The sequence below is a fragment of the Vitis vinifera genome, chromosome 14 (genome assembly GCF_030704535.1).
Source record: "Vitis vinifera cultivar Pinot Noir 40024 chromosome 14, ASM3070453v1".
NCBI lineage: Eukaryota > Viridiplantae > Streptophyta > Magnoliopsida > Vitales > Vitaceae > Vitis > Vitis vinifera.
This window is the reverse complement of record NC_081818.1, coordinates 18,370,467-18,389,876: the sequence shown is the minus strand read 5'-3', so window position 1 is coordinate 18,389,876 and position 19,410 is coordinate 18,370,467. Positions and strand designations below refer to the sequence as shown.

At 35.7% G+C, this 19,410-nt stretch overlaps 1 protein-coding gene and 1 non-coding gene across 7 annotated transcripts; one reads left to right on the top strand and one right to left on the bottom strand.

Annotated features, from left to right (window-relative positions):
* Positions 1-1,520: 1,520 nt before the first annotated feature.
* LOC104881554 (uncharacterized) lies at positions 1,521-15,344 on the top strand. Of its 6 annotated transcripts, XM_059742660.1 has the most exons (12): positions 1,521-1,923; positions 12,026-12,601; positions 12,708-12,848; positions 12,942-13,022; positions 13,119-13,299; positions 13,422-13,508; positions 13,635-13,830; positions 13,928-14,012; positions 14,092-14,169; positions 14,484-14,615; positions 14,705-14,808; positions 15,082-15,344. In XM_059742660.1, the coding sequence occupies exons 3-12, from the start codon at positions 12,741-12,743 to the stop codon at positions 15,092-15,094; spliced, it is 1,065 nt and encodes a 354-aa protein (XP_059598643.1). In that variant the 5' UTR covers positions 1,521-1,923; positions 12,026-12,601; positions 12,708-12,740; the 3' UTR covers positions 15,095-15,344. The 6 variants fall into 6 exon arrangements, with proteins under 6 accessions (XP_059598643.1, XP_010660355.1, XP_019080212.1 ...); XM_010662053.3 differs by lacking the exon at positions 12,026-12,601; XM_019224667.2 differs by having other exon boundaries at positions 1,522-1,923; positions 12,026-12,848.
* A 257-nt stretch (positions 15,345-15,601) lies between these two features.
* Positions 15,602-15,695, bottom strand: LOC132255130 (small nucleolar RNA Z122). The gene has a single exon (XR_009467748.1). It is a non-coding gene; the product is annotated as a small nucleolar RNA Z122 (small nucleolar RNA).
* Positions 15,696-19,410: the final 3,715 nt, after the last annotated feature.

Sequence of the window (19,410 nt, the reverse complement as noted above, 5' to 3'; positions counted from 1 at the left end):
ATTATTTCCTATTTTAGAGCTTGGAGCTCTCGACCTAGAGTCACTTTCCATTTCGACCCAGAGTCATTCTTTCCTATTTTAGAGCTTGGAGCTCTCTACCCAGAGTCATTTTTCATTTTAACCCAGAGTTATTCCTTTCCATTTAGAGCCCGGAGCTCTCGACCCAGAGTCACTTTCCATTTCGACCCAAAGTCATTATTTCCTATTTTAGAGCTTGGAGCTCTCGACCCAGAGTCACTTTCCATTTCGACCCAGAGTCATTCTTTCCTATTTTAGAGCTTGGAGCTCTCGACCCAGAGTCATTTTTCATTTTAACCCAGAGTTATTCCTTTCCATTTAGAGCCCGGAGCTCTCGACCCAGAGTCACTTTCCATTTCGACCCAGAGTCACTCTTTCCTATTTTAGAGCTTGGAGCTCTCGACCCAGAGTCACTTTCCATTTCGACCCAGAGTCATTTTCCATTACGGCCCAGAGTCATTTCTTTTCCATCTAGAGCCTAGGGCTCTCAACCCAGAGTAATTTTTCCATTTTGACCTAGAGTCATTCTTTCCTAGTTAGAGCCTAGGGCTCTCGACCTAGAGTTGTTTTCCATCTCGACCCAGAGTTATTTCTTTCCAATTAGAGCCCTGAGCTCATGACCTAGAGTCTTTTATCCTATTTTAGATCCCGAGTCGTTCATCTTGTCCCTGACCCAGATTCATTCATCTCATCCATGACTTTGCGTCATCATTTTCACCTCTTTCCATCTTTGTGCTACTCGTCACATACTATTCTCTCTTTATTGTCATTCCCCTCGCGTAGAGTTGTTCCATCCTTGTCGTTGCAGACTCATGTTGCGACCTTACTCTCGCCATGTGCTAAGACAAAATCTTTGGTCCTTCTTTAGATCTTCGGTATAGTTCACTTCATTCCGCTCATTACTCGCGTTTCTACTCGCATTCTCTACACTCTTGATCCATACCGAAGAGGGGCATATTTGTAGACCCTCAATTTTGTCCCTTTAGCACATGTCTTTTAAATTCACTTCCAGTGCTCCACGGTAGTTCCTTGGTGGCCCATTACTACTCGAACGACTTATCTTTTTCTGAGTCACCTCGAAGACTTTGGTTGAGGGATTATTTGATCCCTTATTGTGACCCTTGGCAGCCCTAATTTAGACTTAGGCTTTTCTTGTTTTCTTAGGATAGCTTTTAGATACACTTGACCCTTTAGGCACCACCTTAGACCCATTTGGTCTTACCTTAGGCTCGTTTAGGTATACTGGGTCTATTAAGATTTTTTTTAGCGTGACTTATATGACTTGTGCGTTTGCATGGCTCGTAGGGCCCATTTTTTTGTTAATTTGTTTATTTTTATTTTATTTTATTTTATTTTCCTCTTTATATTATTTTCCTTAACTTATTTATTTATTTATTATTTTTTACCATTTTCTAATTTATTTACTTATTTATCTATTCATGCAATTATTTAACTTCTAAAATTTCATGTTTTTGCAAGGAAACTTACCATTGAAGTTTAAGGAAAGTGGGACTCTCCTTGGAAGGTTTTGGAGGAGAATTTGAAGTTGGGAAGATTGTTTTGAATTGGAAGATTTTGTTTTAAAAAAAAAGGATAAAGAGAAAAGAAGAGAGAGAATTGGAGATTGGACCTTTTTTTTAGGGAGATTTAGGTTTTAGGGAAAGGCGTATATATACGTGAGAGAGAAAAAGAAAGAAGGGGTGGAGCTTTTTTGATTGAGGGAGGAGATTCTATGATCGTTTGGAGGAAAAGCACAAAAGAAAGGAGAAAGGATGAGCTTTTTTTTTTTTTTTATTTATTTATTAAGGGAGGAGATTCTTTTTGGGGTAGCAGGCATTGGAGGAAAATTTGTCGGGGAAAAGAACAGAGGAAACGAAAAGAGCAATTGCAACCAAGGCTGTCCAGGTATGCACCTCGTTGCTTTTGGAATTCTGACCTATATTTGATTTTTTCCACGTGAATATTTAATGGTATTGTTGATTTTGTGTGGACGAAAGGGGCCACAATTTGTTTTGTTGAGATTGGTTGCTTGCTTGTTTACCTTGTTTTGGTTTTGGATGTCATTGATGTCTTCGGAAGCATTTAACTCCATGACTGAATGTGATCATATTCTGTTCTTCATTTAAATCATATTCTGCATTTGTCCCTCTGTTTTTAGCCCATGGATTAATATCTGAAGTGGGGGCTATCCATGTTTACTGATCTACACCTTCTGCCATTTCCTTCTCCAAGTTTTACTTCAATTTTTTTTTATCTTTTATCTATATTCTTTTCCTCGCATGGTGTTCGAGCCTTGCCCTTGTATTTGGGTTACATTGGAATATGACGGAAGAGTCAATATAAGGGATGAGTTTAATGGTGCCGAGTCTTCCGACGAATTTGGGAATGATAGTAAGTATGGTGGATTAGTTTTGCACCCGTTTATCACAGAATCATGAGGACCTCTACTTACTATCTCCGAGTGAATCAAGGGTTGAATTTGAGAAGAAAAAACAGAGCAGGATGATTGGAGGCAGGGACCAGTGGCGAGCAATGAATCCAGCTTCGTATTGTCCGCGTGAAGGTTTCAATTCGTCTGTACATGGTGCTGTTCTGAAATACGGGTTCGAGCATGACCCACTTGGTCAAAGTGGCTTGATTTATACATACGCAGGATTGGGTGGTTTGGGCTGCTCGCCATTGGATGTTTTCATCAATTGGTGAGGTGTATCAAACTGCAATGGTCAGTGCATGTGCCAAGACGGGAGATTTTGCTTTTGCTCGGAAGCTGTTTGATGAAATGCCCCACAAAGAACCTGTTGTGTGGAATGCAATGATTTCGAGATATGCGTATTGTGGGCGGTCAAGAAAGGTATCGAGTTATATTCAGCTCCTGCAAGGAGATGGTGTCAAAAGGATACTTGATTTCATTAAAGAAATGCCCAAACCTGAAATTCCACTCAAGCCGGATTCGTCTTCTCTTCTTGGTACACTCTTCTTTATGCAGGTCATTTTGCAAATGTTTCTTATCTTCGTGGCTTGGATGAAAATCTGGGTAGTTAAAAAATTCAATGGAAAATCTAAAAGAATTCAGTGGCTATTTAAGACGACTTTTATGGATGAATTCAGTAGAGGATTGAAAGGAGTTCAAGTGGTTGCATACGTGGGTGGGATTCAATGGTATTAATGGATACTCTTGATGGCAAAAATTTAAAGGGAATGGCGATGCGAGTCAGAATGGGGAGCAGGTCAGCCAGATTACTTCATTGCAGCAGTTCATCCCGTAGGATCTTGATGTTGGTGATCATGTTACTTCTAGTTTCACAGTTTCTGCTGCACATAGGATTGGGACTTTAGAAATTCATTTTTCAAAGCACAGAAGCCTATCTTCACAACTTTTAGAGCAGTTGCCCACAGGATGAGAATGTCTCAAGGATTGTTGTGCTTCCAGTGACATCATTCAAGGATTCGATATGAGACTCAATTGGAGATGAACTTTGGTCTATCATTGCTAAATCACTCACGCTTGTCGCCTTGCTCGCTAAGGTCGAACTGTACCATCTGGGGCAAAGGACAGTACTTTTGAGATTCTTATGGGGAGCAGCAAAACTAAAGACTGCTGAGGAACAGTGAGTTCAGTGGAGACATCAAATCGATCTCATACTATCGAATATCAGCTTCTTGGTAAGGATAACATATTGGTCTGTCAACGTGTAGAAGGAATCTGAAATTTGGCATCAGAAATGAAGCAGCACGCTTGGATAAACCCGAAACCGGCAGTGGCTACATGCAGAAATTCAGGCTTTATGAGACTTGCTCAAACTTCTGTATAATATAAAGAGACATGGTTTAATCGGGGACCAAGAGATACCTGGTTTTCGAAATGGCTTGGTTCAGATTCTGCAGCTGTCAGTAGAGACATTCTAACCAGAATTATGCATTCCAAACATTTGGGCACGCGGATATGGCCTTCGGAAAATGAGAAGCACAGTTTTAAATGGAATGAGAGACTTTAAACTGTCTAAATTGGAACGTCAAGATGCAGTGTTGATGTCATAACTGAAGTTTGCTGGGAACTTGCTATAGAAGTTATTCTTAAAAACATGAGCTTGAAGGGAAATCCTACATATGGTTGAGTTGAGAGAATAATGATGATTATGCTTGGGTTAAGTAAGTTAACTGACGAATCTGCAGAAAGCTTTAATAAGGATTCCCCATAGAAAGAATTCATTAAGAGACTTCAGGAAATTGAGAGATCACAACTTGAGTCAGTAAGCAACAAACTCAGTCCGGAGTTGATGAGCAGATGAGCTTTTTCTCAAGAAAAGTTTGGATCCAAGGTGATTGAAGTGAGTGACTTGCAGGATAATGTAAATGAGTTAAATTTATTGAATCTTCAACAGAAAAATAAAATCCTTGTTCTCAAGGAAAGCTTGAGAAAGGCAGAGGAGGCACTTGTTGCTGCTCGTTCTGAATTGCAGGAGAAGGTAACTGAACTTTAGTAGTCTGAGCAGCGGGTATCTTCTGTTAAAGAGAAGCTTAGTATTGCTGTTGCCAAAGGGAAAGGTCTGATTGTGCAGCGAGAGACTCTCAAGCAGTCCCTTGCAGAGATGTCCAATGAATTAGAGAGATGCTCACAGGAGTTACAGTCTAAATATGTCAGACTACATGAGGTTGAAATGAAACAGAAGACTCATTCAGAGGTGGGTGGGCGTGTGGAAGCCCTGGAATCTGAGCTTTCATTCGCAACACAACAACTGCATTGAGAGAATCATTCCTTCTGAAAGATTCTATGCTTCAGAGAACAGAAGAGATCTTAGAAGACCTAGAGTTGCCAGAGCATTCTTATTCCAGACTGCATTGATTGGTTGGCAAGGTCAGTCACCGGGAACTCTTTGCCTATGACTGATTGGGGTCAGAAAAGTTCAGTGGGAGAGCCATACTCTGATGCTGGATTTGTGGTTATGGATGCCTGGAAAGATGATGTGTAGGCAAGCTCAAATCCAAGTGATGATTTGAAAAGGAAATATGAGGAGCTTCAAGGTTGGTGAGAATGAACCATTTGTATCCGAATTACTATCAAGCCTTCCATTAACCATTGCAGATCTTGAGCCTTACCAGATCCATACTTTTTATAGATCTGTTGGTCATATGATCCAAGTAGAATCTAATCCCCAGAAGAAGGATGAGTGTCTACAGAAGTTGATGGAACTCTCAAATCAGAAATGGGCTGAAATTGTTGTACAGGCACGCCAAAGTGTTGATTTCCTGAAGGATCAAGATGTGATCCAGACTATGCTTAATATATTGCAAACAAATGCAAGTGTTGTCACTTCACTTGGAACATATTTCTTATCACAAATTACGCTGATATTTTTGGACATGCTTAACGTATGCAGAATGTACAGTGAGCTTATATCAAATATCATTGCTGAAGGAAGGCCCTTTGCCTCTAAAACGTCCTACATAAAGCTTTTGCCGTTAGTTAAGGGAGAGACTCACAAGCTCATTGAGATATTTATGAACAAGGCTGAAGATCAGTCACAAATTGGGAAGCAACTTGTTTCTCTAATGATGGATCTTGTTCTTGGTGACTACACAAGGAATGTACCTGATGCTAGGGAATCAGAAGTTCTGTCGCTCTTTGTGATATTATGCTTGTGTTATTGAAATTCTCTCGGCTTGTGCAGAGCCTAGGTCATTCTCCAGAAGATTCCATAGCTGAGCAGGTTCTATACTAGTCAACACTTCTTATGAGAATGCAAACTGGTGAAGAATTCGGACTTGATATCGCAAATAGGATAGCTATGCAGCTTGAAGTGGGGGAAAAGAGGATGGCCTTTGCTGTAGTGCTTTGATAAGTTCAGTTGCAGTAAACATCAATAATAAACAGCTCGTCCAACTTTGCATCTTTCATGTGACTACTCTAGTTAACAGAATATTAGAATGTCATGAAACTTGTTGATTATTTGCGGAAAAATCAGGGACTGAAATTCTACTCAAGCTATTACTTGGGCCTAATTTTGCCCAGTTTTCCGGAATGGTGCCTATTGCTCTATACGATACCCTGGTCTATAAAAAGCATCCAGCATCACCTAGACACACTGGTTATTAGTACTCTATGAAACCAAACAGACTTTGTTTACGACTGATTTGTGGCAGAAGCAGAGTAAGAGAAGGGGGAGGGAATTGGCTTGTTTCCAGGACTGTTAGCTCAACATACTTTGACAGATATCAGACTCTTTGAATGGCTCTGACCATTTCAGAATTTCTACCAATAAAAGAGAGCAAGACATATTGCAGAACTGAAAGTGATGCTCAGGAGAGAATTAAGAATGTTTTGGCTGATTTGTTGATTACAGAAACTGATGAGAAAAGGAACTAAAAGATGTTTCGTTTCTTCACCCTCATGCATTCAGGACAATGGACATCACATGAGGCATTTTTAGTCTCTTAGCTACCAGCCTGCATCTATACGCCAGCAAATAGACTTTCAAGAGACTTGGACTGCTGGGAAGAAAACGGGAGCAAGGGGTAAACTGGTTACTGAAATTGGGTACAACACAGATTCTTTTTTGTTCTCAGGAAAGCTCGACCAATTCTGGTGAAGTTCCTGGATGTAATGCCATCCACGTGACTAAAATCAAGAACAAGCTGGGGTGTGTCATCAAGAAGTTCTGACTACTGTAACAGTCCATAGCACTCATGTCCAAACAAAGAAAGTTCCCCAGCCATCTAATTTTGAAATTTTTTGAATTGCCTATCGACACCACTTGCAAAGAGATTAGTATCGATGAATCAGTAATTCCAAGCCAATTCTAGCATCAGCAGGGTAAGTTGTCAGCTGCTGTAGATCAGTGAAGTCCCATGTGTTGGTATTAAATTCCCATAAATTCATCTGTACCTGAGGTGAAGGCCCTCATGCATGCATTTGGGCTATGGGAGCTGGATGATAAGTATACCACTCAAGAGAGAAGAGCACGCCTTCCACTACAAGCAGCAGGCTTGTCCAAAGTGTCATTTATGTGTGGTTCAGCAGAACTCGTACCCAAAGTGCAAATTAAAACAAATGCCAAAAGGTTCAAAGCGCACTACTCGTCGAGATTTCAGTTTCCGGTGACTTTGGACATAGGGAGTTGTTTGTGATATTTTGTTCAAGATAGAGCCTAAAAACACAAGTTCTTCTGACATGAAAGCCATTGAAAATTGATGTGAGCCACTGAACATTTCTGCTCATGACAAGAAAGGTTGTAGGAAAAGTTGCCCGGGTTGTCTGATGGCCATTGCTGTCTGGCCAGTTCGACAATTTCGGCTACAGCAGGTGCCAGTAATGAGTGGTTCATCCAACTTTGCATCTTTCGTGTGATGGCTCTAGTCCACAGAATAATGGAAAATTCAGAAGCTCACCAATTATCTGCATGAAAGTTAGGGATCGAAACTCTACTGAAGCTTTTGCCACAACCTAAGATTGTCCAGTCTTCCAAAGGATTACCTATTGCTTTATACGGTACTGTGGCTTCAAGGGAGTTCACTTAGCATTCATTCTGCTTTACTGCCAACGGAATTTGGGAATGACAGCAAAGATGTTTTGGAAGATGTGAGAAGAATCTACTACAGATTGCTCACGTTAAGAATGCCAAGAAGACAGAATTGTTGACTTCATTGATGGCATTTCTACTGGACAAGGCCCCTGTTTCACTCTTGGAGGCTGATGATGGGAATTCAAAGCAAGGTGGAAAGATGAAGCTGGGCATTTACGGGTTTATAGTCCTCTAGCTGGCTATGGAAAATTAATGGGCCACCTAGATGCTGGGATATTTGAAGAGGCTCTCCAATCCCTAATACTGGAGGTGAGATAGCCCATCATCAATGACACTAGACAGAGCTGAGAGCCCTCTTTGAGCAAAGCAGCATCCCGGATCAGAACTATTGCCATTGCCACAGTCACATCTTAAAATGATGGAGGTGGGCTAAGTGAGCATCAATCAGTGAGCTCCCGCATGCAAGCTTTAGATGATTGGTTAGGATAACCGAAGAGGTAAGAAATGAAGCTCAGGATGAGCAAGAAGACACAGAATCTAAGCTACATAAAATTCCAGAAGTGAACTGTGAGAAAATTGATAAATCAGATGGACTTCTGAGCAAAGACTTGAAACTTGAGAATGAGTGGCAGCAAGGGAATCAGATCTGGAGCTAGATTTCAATTGCTTCACCACAAGTTCCTACTAGCAATGCAAGTTGTGATTCTAGGAAGCCAGAGTTGGGTTGGAATGTCTTTGCTGATAAAATTATACACTCAAACCCAATGAGTTTGGGCTCTGGAATGAATACGGTCAGTTCTTTTCTAGTCATGCCATCAATATACAGAGGTCTCTTCACACGACCACCAGCAACGCAGTCACAGCCAGACCCCCAAGTCCTACTCCAGCAAAGGCCACCTTAGTGCACACCTCTTCATCTTCCTCTTTTTGTTTCTTGGATTGAAAATTTACAGTTTTGAATTGATTTTTCAAATCCATTTCCAACTGAATAATTCCATTTTTAAAAATCCATATTTAGATCCTTCCTAGGCATAAAATCCAGATTTAAATAAACTCCTTACTGCCACTCTCCTCTAGGCATGCATTTTCACTATTTTCTTTTATTTTCAACTATTTTCATGATTTTCTCAATTTTCAACAAGCATGAACAAACTTCATGATTCCAAACAATGGAATTCATAGAACCAACTCATGCAAAATTAATTAGGGCTTTGGTGGGGGCCCGACATTCATGATATCCTCTTCAATAGTGTTTGTTTGACATTTGATTAATTGTGCCTTCTCTTTGAGATACGTGAGATTATTATGCACCTATTATTAAGCAATCTTGTTTCCCATAGTGGCGTTTTAGCTTGCTATCCAGGTACGCTCCTTCACGCCTATTTTTGAGAATTCCATGGACACATGTGTTATTGATGACTATATCCATACATGATGTGATTTTTGGGTGTTTTGATATATGCTTGATTTGCTTAGATAAAACAAATGTTGTGTCATATTTCCAAACTAATCTCTTATGTTTCATGATAGCGCTTGAGAAGCCATTCAGGTACGCACTTCGACTCTCTCTTATGGTTTGTTTTCTCTTTAGGCATGCAATATTTGAAATCACCTAGCCTACTTAGGTATCCATAATTAACTGATTAATGGCCATACTTCCCTTAACTTTGTTAGTAGAGACCTTTATAGGGCTTAGAGGGGTGCTACCTCCTAGAGGTACCTTCCTAATAAGTAACCTGATCCCCGGACTTAGACTCGGGTTTTTCAAAGACACGCTTTTCCAAAAATTATGGAGTCATTTTTTTAGGGTTTTATTTCTTGTTTTATTTTCCCTTTTAAAAATAAAATAAAATAAGTGGCGACTCTAACTTTTTTTTCCAAAAATCAAAATTTTCACAAATAAATAAAAAGCGAGTCTCGCCGATCGAGTGGGAACGCACGTGAAAAATGCGGGTCCACTGTAATCTGTCTTGATGCCGAGAAGCTAGAGGAAAATATATGAGAAAAAATATTGAATCCTTGAACTCCTTAATAAATTTAATCATGGCAGTGGTCAAATTTCTTAGAAAATGCTATTCTGAGCTACTTTCTTATGTTCCTGGATCCCTAGTTAAACTTGGAATCAACTGAGATGTATTTTCTGCTGTTTTGATTCTATTAAAAATCAAAAACAAGTTTGAACATATAATTGATTTTGTTGATTGTAATGTGGGAATTGGTAGTGGACCTCCTGTTGTGGTAGTGGCATGCACCAGATAGGAAAAAGCAATGTAGTTACAACTAAAGAATTTGATTTATTAAACTCCAATACTCTCAAAAATATAATTAACAATAAATAAAGTTGGCTTTAATGGCTAGCTCTTGTCCTTGAGAAAAATGCTCTGTCTTTAATGGCTTAAAGGTTTCATTTTAAAAACCTTAAAAGCCATGTTTACTTCATGGAATAGGGCTTTGGGAATGAGACTGATATTTTCATTCCATTAATTGTCTTATTTTGTTCTAGCAACTTGTGTGTTGCCTGTGATTTACATTTCAGATTGCAGTTTTTTCTTATTGTTTGGCTAATTTGGATTCACAACATTAATGCATTAAAAAAATACTAAAAAATAATGGTCTTGGTTGATGAGGAATATTGAATTGGTTCGTTTCCTAGAGCAATTGAATCATGAAGCTGTTGATCAGTGTGCTCTTATGCAGATCAAACTCATGATGAAAACCATTACAATCCTGATCCATCATTTCTGTCTTATCTACAAAAATGCATAATAAGGCATCTTGTGATTTATTTTTTGGTTTTCTGACTACTGGTCTTGTTTAAGATTTATGGTGTGAGAGCTTGTTTACATAATGAGATTTTAGTACTAGCTGGGGCATGCAAAACCCTTAAACATATCGCTGCACCTCACCTTCTTTTCATACATTCTTCTTTATTTGGGTCCTTTTCCCCAATGATTCCCATTATAAGTTCTCCAATTCATGACTGATGAAAATTTTATAATCCTTGTTGAGTTATTAGAGATGTTTAAAGGAGCCATGAGCATGTGAAAATATTTAGGGATGCATGCTAGAGACTGATTCTTGGTTTTTTTTTTTTTTTCATGTTTTCCTTCTTGCTTATACCTTTTGCTGTATATGATATATCAAAATATTTGTTTTTCTTTTCCTCTTCAAACAAGGTGCCTTCTTGTTATAACCATCAATGCTATGTTTTGTTTTTTCCTTGTCCTTCCTACAAGAGCACTTCCTTTTACAGTTGTACAAGAGGAGTCCTAAAAAGAAAAAAAACCTAAATTATAAGGCCCAAACTTTAAACACAATCAATAGCTCTAAGGCACTGAATGCCAATCGAAATGAAATAGTTAAAAAGAACAATGTTTTGAATGTGAGAGTTAGGTTAGTGGAGAATGGTATCGAAACTATTAAACCAAGGTTAAAAAAGACAACCAATATAACTATTTTAGTGCAATGGTTGAGCAACCTAGCTAGTTAACATACATTGATGGTTATAGAGGAAGAAATGAGAAAGCTTCCTGATTTCCTCATGCAGAAAAGGATAATGGAAAATAGTGCCATGGAAGGGCATAATATGCAATTACTAGTTAACTCAGAAATTTGGTCTTTAATTAATTATAATATTTGCATATTCTTTTCTTTTGTTTTATTCTAATTTGGGGGAATTATTACAGTCCTTAATTCTCATATTCATATGACAATAGACCTTTTAAGTAGTGTGAATGGCTAAGGTTATTTCTTTAGGATTGTGTTTCCAATATTGTCTTAGGGTATATTAGACATTATTTTTTAATGCAAACAAAATATCATATCTTTTTTAGCATTTCAATTCTTTCGAATTTAATATATATTCTTGGGAGCTGTCAAACACCATATTGGATGGCCAAGGGACATAGCATATGAAAAAATAAACATAAATATATTAAATTATATTGTAATATATTGTAACGTTAGTGTATTTGTATTGTAAGTATAATGCATTTATGTTGTACCTAGTTTGTATAAATTATATATGATTTAAAAGGTTAGCCATGATGAGCATTAACAATGTGTACATATTGGATTACCATCAAACAACTTAAATTTGTTATCCACTAATACAATGGCTCTGTGTGTTTTTAGTAGCATGTATGTAACTGTATTTGGGATCACTAATAGTAGTTAAACCAAAATAAATAAGGGTACAATACAAATGCCCTACATTTACAATACAATTGCACTAGAAGTACAATATATTACAACATTACTTGATTCATTATACATTTAATTATGACAATTGATTATTTGATATAAATTCCATAGTGCAATGTGGAGTATAATACATGGATAAAAGGAAAAAAACAATACAATACAACCAGGTTTGAACATTATTTTAATTAGTATTATTTTATTTTGACTATATTAATGTTTGACATTGTTGTTTAATTTGACTGTTTTAATTTTAATTTTATATTATCATTTATTTACTTTTACAGGAAGTCAAAATAAATAGTCGATGCTCCAGCAAAAAACTTAGACATCTACTTGATGAGCTAAGTGATGAAAAGAAGAGTATAATTCAACATATTGGCTTTGGTGGATTACTTCAACTCTCTTCTATAGAGATAAGGCATAGCTTATGTAGATGGATAATAACTCATTTCAATATAGCCCACTGTAGGTTAGACATAGGACAAGAAAGGCAATTTCCAATAACTTGTTCTGATGTAGGTGAAATTCTGGGTATTCCATATATTGGTAGGAGGCTCCTACTTTCACCTACCAATAGGAATAATAGAATGGAAAACCTATCAGATCTTAGAGATAGGCTGATTTTAATGGAAGACATGGCCGGGTTCAAAAAATTGTTTATCTTCTTCTCATGTGCTACATTACTTGCTCCAACATCAAAGTTGGATGGTAGTCATGAGTTGTGGTGTACTTTGCTTGTTGGAGACTTTGACATCAATGTTAATTGGGGTCAATTTGTACTTGACACATTGGTTGCTGGAATTAGACATTTTTGATTGGGTAAAGGCTCATGGTTTACAGGTTGCCTTATTTTTTTACAGGTAGATACCTTTTTTTATTAAATGCTGAAGGTTTCCATATCATTTTCCATGTTTTAACAAGTCTTTTCTAAATAACGTATTGATGTGTGGAATATTTGTGTTTCAGCTTTTTTATGTAAATAAATTTTACATTCCAACCATGTTGGTACCACATACCATCCCAATATGTGCAGCGTGGACTGATGACTTGATGAAGAAAAGGGTGCATGAAGAATTGCATGATTATGGTGATTTTGGACTAGCTGATGTAAGGGACAATTTTCTTTCAACATTTTATTTTATTTTCATATTTGAAAAATAAATTTATAAAAATTATATATTCTTCTTTTTATTATTGTAGGTTCAAGAAGATGAAAGGGAGGAAGATGCACATGAAGACCCTGGTAATCCAGTAAATGAAGTTGAAGAAGAGACTATTGATGTGAGAACCTTCTACATCTATTCTTTTATTTAAAGAGAAAACCAAACATGTTATGCATAATAATATACATCTTTGACACTTTGTACCATTTTGTAGGAAATTATGGCAGAATATAATGCAGCGGATAGACAAATTCACCAATTGCTTCGAACAATGAGAGGAGCAATTGATAAACTAGCAAAGCGGCAGAATACAAATAAAACCCCATCATCTTCTCATCAAAGCAGAAGTCATAATCAACCTGATATCAATGATTCTTTCCCATCACCACCACATGGTAGTACGATTTTTATAGCACTAGTCATTATAATTTTGTATTGCTTTTAATTTAATTGCAAATGTTGTATAATTTTTTTTTTTGAAAAAATTAATTTTGGTTATTATGCATTCTGAAATTAGCTTATGGATCACCACTGAATGATCGTTTTGCTGATGGTGAAGATAATGTAGGCCCATCGACCTCACAGCCAGTAGCGCAGCATAGCAGTATACTTTCTGCTTCTTTATGTTTTAATATCAAAATAATAATGAGTATATAATAATGGCTAGTATTTCTTGTGCGTGTTATTTTCATTAGTGAATTTTATTTTCTTTTATTTTCTATATATATAGTTGAGGATGAAGTTCAGATGAATGCTATTATTCCTTACGAGACTGGACATCCTCCAATACGTTCATATCGGCTACATCGACATGCTACTGCCCTACAATCACCATACGTGGTACAACCGTCAATCAAATTTTCAGCGTCTTCATCTGTAGCAAAGCAAGTTTTGGCATATGCATTGGACGATACACGTGATGAAAGGTAAGCTTGAGCTTAATTTAGTATAAACAAATACAATTAAGATAGGCGATTGAAATAATTAGTTTTAATTTCTAACATCATAATTATTTATGTGTAGCCAAATATTATGTTCCATGCACAATTTCTTCTTGACAAGGTTTGACTTGAAATGCTTGGGACCCGATAAATTGGTTGACAATAAGGTATTCATATTTAGTTATGTGAAGTTAGGATAAAATTACTCTAAAACTATATATCTAATTTTCATTAATTTACATGAAGGTTGTAACCATGCATTGTCGAATTTTGAATGGTATGGATAAAGAAAATAGGAAACATTTCTTATCTCCAAACTTTGTGGTAAGATATGTTGTAAGAATTATAGATTGGTTTTCTTGTTTTACGTAGATTGTTTTAATCTAATGTATGGTTTGTAATTTTTTTATTACAGTTTGATGTGGAAAACAAGAGGGGTTCCTTATCTCCAAAATACATATGTGACAATTTATGGAAATATTTCAAAAATACTCGGTCGTGCACATATGAACAAGTTTCATTTAGTTTAATAAAAGTACTTTGTAGTTGGATATTTTTAAGTATTGTGCAGAAAATACATGAACACAACTAATTTGATAAAATCATTGTTTTTTTTTTTTTTTTTTTGTTCCTTTTAGTTGTTCATACCAATATGCAGGAAAAATCATTGGTATTTAATCATTTTGAATATTCATGCGAAAAGAATCGAGTTGTTGGATTCATTAATTGACGGAAGGAAAAAACGAATGGATGTCTTCATAGAGAAATTGGTAAATATAGTTATAGTCCAATTACTTATGTGAATCGTTGTCATTATTTTTTAAAGATGTCCATATTTATAATTGTATATTGTGTTAAGGTGAACGTTTTGTCAACTGTCATTGGGATTCAAGAAAGAAGACCATCAGTGGACATGACAGAATTTGAATTTGTTGTTCCAGAAGTTGTCCAACAATTGAATCCGTAAGTTGCAAGATTTGTATTCCTCTTTAACTATGGAAAGCAAATCAAGTTATAAATTTACTAATTTGATACCCAATTGACTTATAATTTCCTTAATTACTATTTGAAGAATGGATTGTGGCATATTTGTAATCAAGTTTATGCAATTATGGAGTAACGGTGGAATTTCTCGTGCAATTGCAAATGTATTATATTGTGGTGAATAAAATATATATATATTTTTTTATGATCGTGAATTTTTCTTAATATTATATTATATACTCTTTTGTACAGGACAAGGTCATAAAGTACAGGGAAAAACTCCTAACACAATTGAAAATGTCTCCAGAAAATGAAGTCAGGGAAAATGTCTATCAGGCTATGGATCAGTGATGTTGTAATTTTTTTGGTTTATAGTTGTTGATATTTTTTTATAGTCTGATGGAGTTCCATTTCCAAATTTACTAGTCTGATATTTTTTTACAAATTGGCTTACATCAACTAATTTGTTTGGAACTCATAGCTGCTACTATTTATTAATAATTATTGTTATGGCATCATTTGTGTGTGATCTTCAAATTTCTCTGAATTGCTGTAGGCATTGCACTGTCAACTTATCATTTCCCAAACTCCATGGTATCAAAATGATATCACACATTGATAACTCCAACGCATCAATGATAGGCCAATCTAGGATAACTTAGCTCAACTACTTGGGTGATCAATTTTTTTTTTTTTTCTGCCAAAGCAGAATTGAAATAACAACATCAAGAACAAAACAAAAAGATTGTCATATTTGTTGTACGTTACAAAGTTTGGGATCAGACTAACGTGCAAAAAATATTCAGCATGGCAAAAAAACCATTAAGCCTATGCTAACCTGTTTGAATCTCTCATCATTTCCCAAACTCCAAAATCTGAGATTGATTTCATAATTATATTGTCATACAATGAGAAATCTAACCCATAAAATAAACACACAATGAGGTCTATTATTATAACTCCAACAACATAAAATTGCACAATCACTAATTCATTGTAGCAATTTTTTTTCACTGTAGTAATAAACACACAATGAGGTCTATTATTTTATCTTATTTTAAAAAATTCCTATTAAACATATTACATTTTCAAGAAACCTATAAGAGAGTAATTTCAAGTATTTCAAAGTCTTTATAACTAAATGACAAAAGGTTTTACACTCTAGTTTTGCATGGTAAAAGCTACCATTTTGAGTCCATTTCAACAAAAAAAAAATTATTAAAAAATAGAAAAATAAGAAATAGATTTTAATTTAATAAATTAAAAAATTAATATAATTTATTTTTACAGGCAAATAAGTTCATGAATAATTCTATTCTATAATGTTTTCAGATCGTTGCAATTTTTTTTTTTTTTTTTTTTTAAAATACAACAACTCATTATCAAAGCTAAGAAGACATTTCTAATTTAAGGTTACAAAAAAAAAAAAAAATTATTGAACCATTATATATAAGAAATTGGTAATCAACCCAAGAAATTGGACTTTATTTAGTCAAAAAATTGCATTGTTAGTTTATGTTGTAATTTATCATACAGTTAGTGTTTTTTTATCGTAATGTTAGTGAATTTATGTTATAAATGTAATTAAAAATGTAGGCAAAACTGTGAACTATTATAATTAAAAATCTAATACAAGTCCACATAATGGAGATAAATAACTTATTACAAATAACTCCAAATACAAATACATCAAAGTACAATACAATTAAGCATTACATATATAATCCAAAACTTAATAGACATGAAGTAAGTGTATGATTAAGCAATTTTCAAACATAGAACAAAAAATAAAAGTAGTCCTACTACAATTACTTTCTGCATGAACTCAATTCTTGTTAAAATATGTTTAAAATCTTCATCTACGCCATACATTCTTCTTTGAACAACCTCTTCTGGTTCTTGGTAGGTGTTGCCATCACCATTTCCTTTCGGGAATGCCCATTTAAATAAATGACAGTCATCTCTAGTATTTGCATATTGACAACAATAATATAACCTATTTGGGTTATCCTTTGATTCAGAAATTCTAACAGCCACCCTCTGTCTGGGTGAACATTTACACATACAGTTATGATAAAGTAGATATTCACCATTTCTAGTATTACCTCTTATATTTCTAAATGAAGCACTTGAAGATGCCATGATGTAACCTGTATTTCAATGGAAAACAAGTTAAACAAATGTAATGAACATGTACAAAGTCAATAATGATCTTCAAAATAACATTAAAAACATGGTTACAAACCACCCTAAATAATGATAAGATCATAAGTCTAAAATAGTGGCATATGTAATACAAACATCTTTGTCATGACAATCAAGTAAATAAGTAAGTTCCAAAACAAATTCTTATAGATTCTAATTTCATAAACCACACATATCATCACAATTAAAATAAAATAAAAAGTAGCATGTCACCATACAAGCATAACACTAGAATCATGGAGCGGGTAATGGATTTTTGCATGAAGCTCGATTATGGCCTGCAACTTGACATCATGAACAGAAGATAAGCCTTTTTGAACTAAATTGAGACTCTATTCGACGGTGTCGAGGCCTTCCAGGTGGTCGTTTTGAGCATGGAGGTTTAAGTGAAGGATATAAGCGACCTTGAGCATCACGAACACATCCATCAGCATCAACTATAGGCATATTGTGATTTGGAATTGAATTGAAGTGTCCAGAATATATCAACTCTTGCATTGGAAGCTTGAAATATGAGTCAACATATTCATAAACATCTTGTTTCATCTGGCGTATTGCTGCACATGCATGCTCACAAGGTATTTCGGTCATTTGTCAAGCCTTACAAGTACATGTACGCTCTCTCAAATTCACGTCTACATATACTTTCATATTGAATAACTTAAACACACCACCAACATAGGGATATACAGGCACTGACCCACTCTTTATAATGTTTTCCAACAACTTTTCCTCAATCTTTGGGCCAATTGGAGCTTTCCAATTTTCTGTAAAACCCATATGATCACATGCTAGATGAGCAAACTTATCCATATGTGTCATTACTAAGTTGAAAATTATGTAATGACGTTCCTCCTTCAGCCAAGCATTGAATGATTCAACAAGATTAGTTGTCATCTTATCCCATCATTTTTTGGCAAACTTTGACATTGCTCTATGTTGTGGACTGTTCTCTTCAACCCACTTCGCTAGGTCACTGTTATATGTCTTTAATTTTTCCATGGCTACAACATAATCATCATCCAACCTAGCATACGCAACATTATCAAGTAGCAACAATGCATCCATTTTACATTTTTTTCCCTTCATACTATGTTTCGTCACATAGCTACTAAAATTCTCTTTCACATGATGATAACAATATGCATGATTTTCTACTCCAAAAAGTTGAGAAACACTACGAAGGATTGCTTGATGCCTATCTGATATTATGACTACCTCTTTATCTTGAAGTATGCCCTTCAATTTCTGCAAAAACCATAGCCAATCCTCATAGTTTTCTGAACTTACAACACCAAATGTAATTGGAAACATGCCATCATCAGCATCATAAGCTGTTGCAGAAAATAAAGAGCCCCTATACAGTCCACTCAAATGAGTGAGTCAATTGCAATAACAGGTCGACAACCCATTAAAAAACCTTGAATTGAAAAAGAATGTGCAATGAACAATTGCCAAAAATGCCCATCTTGTCTGCTATATTCAGCAATTGTCCCTGGATTAATGTCTACTAATCTCTGACATAACCATGACAACAACATATATGAGTTTTCTGGAAGACCATATATTCTCTCTTTTGCCATTTCTTTATATGTCCAAGCTTGCTTATAACTCAATGAAACACCATACCGACTCCTGAAGTCTTTGCAAATTTGACGGGGCAAATACTGAGGGGTTGCCCTTATTACTTGCTCTATGACACGAGCACCTCTCCTTCCCCGCATTGAAGGTTGGCTTGAACACTCAACATCTGCACAATGATTATGTACATCAATGAAGATGTTAACCTTCAAAATTTTGGTTGTGCCTACTGAATTAGCAGTTATTCTCCAAGGGCACCCATCCACTAAACAACACACAGATATTCGCTTTGGAGAGTTCTTTTTGAATTTGTATTGAAATCTACCAACTAATGACATCATATATAATGCATTTCTAAATTCATCTGCATTAGGAAAACTATGCCCACTCCCAATAATAGGTTGAGGACAAAGACTTAAATCATGTGGCATAACTTCAGTTTCTGCAAATCTAGACATGAAGCCTTGAGAAAGTCCTAAATTAGACTCATTGTTTGCTTGACATGATGCAACTGAATTGTGTGTTTCCTTCGTACTATTGTGACTGCATATTATAGCACACTCAGTTAATTAATATTAAAAGCACTTTGCATCATGGAGTTAATGACAACTAATACAAGATATATCACTTAAGAATAGTCATTTTGCACATTGACTATACCTCCTTCAACTTCTACTCTTCGAGTCTGTTTTAATACATAAATACGAGCATAATCATAACTATGGGATAACATCATATGCATGTCCTCATCATCATCCAACTGTTGAAGTGCAGATGGATCAAACTCAAGGGTGT